Source organism: Aphis gossypii, chromosome X, assembly GCF_020184175.1.
Source record: "Aphis gossypii isolate Hap1 chromosome X, ASM2018417v2, whole genome shotgun sequence".
NCBI classification, from domain to species: Eukaryota; Metazoa; Arthropoda; class Insecta; order Hemiptera; family Aphididae; genus Aphis; species Aphis gossypii.
The window spans coordinates 25,376,334-25,379,999 of NC_065533.1; the positions used below are offsets into that span (position 1 = coordinate 25,376,334).

General features: G+C 23.8%; 1 protein-coding gene across 1 annotated transcript; it reads right to left on the reverse strand.

The window, feature by feature from the left end:
- Positions 1 to 1,682: 1,682 nt before the first annotated feature.
- On the reverse strand, positions 1,683 to 3,666 carry LOC114122262 (uncharacterized). Its single transcript, XM_027984864.2, has 4 exons — positions 3,424 to 3,666; positions 3,256 to 3,352; positions 2,774 to 2,991; positions 1,683 to 1,774 (listed from the first exon to the last, which is right to left on the reverse strand). The coding sequence occupies exons 1-4, from the start codon at positions 3,541 to 3,543 to the stop codon at positions 1,724 to 1,726; spliced, it is 486 nt and encodes a 161-aa protein (XP_027840665.1). The 5' UTR covers positions 3,544 to 3,666; the 3' UTR covers positions 1,683 to 1,723.

The window sequence follows — 3,666 nt, forward strand, 5'->3', positions numbered from 1 at the left end:
GTAACATGTTACTTTCTCATTACAAAAATACATATATTTTTTTTATTTTTTAGCAATTTTCATTCTACCAAGCAATAATATAACTAGAAATATACTATCTAACTATCTATAGTAAAAATGTTTAATTTGAAAAATATGTACAAAAATAATATGTACAGTTAATACTTAAATACATAAAATATTAATTAATTATAATTATCATAGTAATTAATTATTTGGTATAAAGGTAAGTATTATGAATATAATGTCACAAACTCACAACAAAACGATAAACTTACCTATTAAATAAATAAATAAATAACTTAATTAAAACCTTTTATTTTTTTATTTCATAATTATTTATTTGTTTTTTAAATTAACCTTACACAATAATACGTTTTCAAAGTTTTGATCATTCATACGTGATATTTTAATCAGAAATACTTACCAGAAAAATAATGTTATAGTCTAATGTAAATTAGGTATAAATTTAGTTAAACTAATAATTATTTTAAAAATGAAGAGTTTTTGTTCTATTACTAAACTAAATTCTATTATAAAAAATAAATGACAATCGATAATAAAGTAAAATAAATATTCTACTTACTACTTACTGCATTTATAAGGAAAATACTAGCCAAGTAAATAGTAATAGTGTTTAGGTATAGACATAACCACAATTAAAGATAATTATAATGCATTATAATATAGAAATTATCTATCAAAAGTAATTTCCATTACATTTTCGTTACTATAAATTAATTTTCTATGTGCAATGGATAAGGTTTTTAGATTTAACTGATTAAAAATAACCATTTAAAATAAATGCAGTTACACTAATTCTTCACATAATATAAAACTGCAATACAGTCAATAGCCAATCATTAGTTTATTTTTACTAATAATCTGAGACTCAATATTAGATAACATCGATATAGACTTTTACATTTGTGTATTGTAATACTATTTAATAAAATGGGTTCACACTAGGACGAACATTGTAGTGGAACATATTCGTTGATGATGTTTTCTCTAGTCTGTACGTGTTTCTTTGTATACAATATTCAAATGTTCGCTCAACATGCAATATTTGAACAAACATTAAAGAAAATGTTTAGCAATGTTTTCTTTTATATGGACATGATCGACTAAAAATTAGTTATAAATTAAGGAAGGAAATCTTGAACGAACACTGTTGTTGAACATTTCAAAACACAGTAACACTAGTATGTTGAGTCAGGAAATATTATCAACAAACATGTTTGACAACAATGTTCATCCTAGTGTGGACCCAGGTTTAACTTATAAAGCTTCAATAATAAAAGTAGTACGAATGCATGATTTCTGTTTTAAATTCATACTTTTGGTGATTACCAATCAACTATATTATTTTATATTTTATTCTCCATTATAATATATAATTTACAACCTAGCATTCGTTGCGTACACTTTGGTAATATTATATGATTGTTAATCAAAAGGTAAAATTATAATTTTAATCTATTAATTTGATATTTCGATTAATAATATAGTCTATTTTTCAGCTTTTAATGCTTTTATTCATACATAATTTATACACCTTAGATTATACAAATAGTTTTTGGTACAAAATGAAAAAATGTTTTAAAACACTATTGCTAATTCAGGAAAATCAAGTGTATTCTAATAATTGTAATAAATAATAATAAAATAAAATAAATCAATAATGATTAATACTAAGTTTTTATTAATGCAAACATTAATTTTAAACCATAATCTCTTCAGTTTCTGAGGCTATTTTATAACTTGGAAGATCCTGAAAATGATAACCAAAAATGAATACAAAGATATTATATAATTAGGTTTTAATACAATTAAAAATGTGAAATACTTTTTTTATTAGTAATTGTCCCTTTAATTTATTAGTTCTTAACTGGTGTTCTGCGGAACACAGATGTTCCATGGACTTAATATAAGTGTTTCGACAAAATTTTAAAATCAGTGAAAAAAATTTTATTCAGTATTTCTATTTTCATTCACTTAGCATTTTGTCTTTTAAAACAAAACACAATGATATAAGTAAGAGGTTTTACTAACATATTTGCAAACTGTTTTATGCTATACATTTATTGTATATATTAAACAATTAAAAAATTAATATAATTACTGTTTTATTTTACGGCTGTGTTCCACGAAAACCTTATAAAATGTTAAGTGTTCTATCATTTGAAAAAGGTTAAGAACCACTGCTTTAATTATTGAGTAAAATGTGATTGCTCTTGCTCTGGTGAATACTTTAAAATATAGTAAGTGGTTATAACTGTTTTAAGTTTTATTTTAACAATCGTAACATGGCATGGAAGTAATTTATTAATACTTTTTTAAGTATGTGTTGCAGTTTTCATTAATTAGCTTGGCATAGGTTATTGTTTAACGCAATAACATTTAACAATGCCTGTAAATGTTTTATTCTGTTTACCAAACCTTCATAATATTTCAACTAAATATGTTTTATACTAATAACATACTACACTATAGCATCAAGAATTAAGAACACTTAAATAGCTAATGTAGTTGTTTCGATGAGATTTTTTGAAAAACTATGAAAATATGGCAACTAATATTTTTACACATTGCTAATTACTGCTAAAAATATTTTTCAAAACAATGAATAAAAATACAGTGAAACCTTGATAACTCGAATCAGCTGGGGGCGAAAAAAGAAATTGAGTTATCGAAAATTTGACTTAAAGAGATTTGAGTTATCAAGGTTCAACTGTAAAACATAAATAGTAAAACTTATTGAAAAAATTACTTCAAATTCTACAATAGGATCTGGTTTTGAAAAATTCTTGATTTCTGCTATAACTTGTAGGCGGTTTTCCGTAAAATCTTCTGCATAAAACCATTTAGCATACATATATAAAATATATGCACTTATCTCCTTGGCAGAAAAATCTTCAATTATCAAATGAAAGTCATCATTCATACCTTTTATGATTTGATCCGTTAGTTTTTCATTACAATCTTTACCTAAATTATAATAAATTAATATTAATTTTAATTTAATAATATTAGTAAATACCAATAATTTATTATTTTTTATTCTTATAAAAATTAATTAATATTAAACACCAAAAACTATCATTTACAAGTAAATCATAAAAGCATAATTAATACAGTAGGGTAGTGAAGGATTAGAATTAAAATATAATAGACATTTAACAATATTGTAATTATAAAGTGTTTATAGTTATTAAACAAATTAATAAAAATATAAAAGATTTAAGTACAAACCATATATCAAAATACAGTCGAATACGTTCTTAATTAATTTCCTTATATCATTATTCAAAGTCTTGCGTTGAAATTCTGGGAGACCATCAACAACGGACTTAAAAAAAAAAATTATATTATAAAAGTAACACTAGTGAAAACGATAACCTGTAATAAAGCTACACTCACTCTCATTTCTGGCCAATTGTTGAACAGTACAGATATTATGTTCAGGAAATTTACTCCAACGTTCCATTTAAACTTGTCTTCTTCCAATTCCATTTGGGTCCTTGAAGTCATCGTACTCATCAATAGTGATTGTTCGAAACAAACAGACAACAGTGACTTATAAAAATCAAAATAGATCTTTAGAAAGATATATTTAAATAACCACGACGTATCAAGGCGGCAACTACGTAAAAACTGATAGTA

Coding starts and splice junctions, on each gene's coding strand:
- LOC114122262 (XM_027984864.2), bottom strand. CDS start 3,543: ATGAGTACGATGACTTCAAGGACCCAAATGGAATTGGAAGAAGACAAG. Junction 2,992..3,255: donor CGACTGTATTTTGATATATG/GTTTGTACTTAA, acceptor ATTATAATTTAG/GTAAAGATTGTAATGAAAAA. Junction 1,775..2,773: donor ATCCTATTGTAGAATTTGAA/GTAATTTTTTCA, acceptor TATCATTTTCAG/GATCTTCCAAGTTATAAAAT.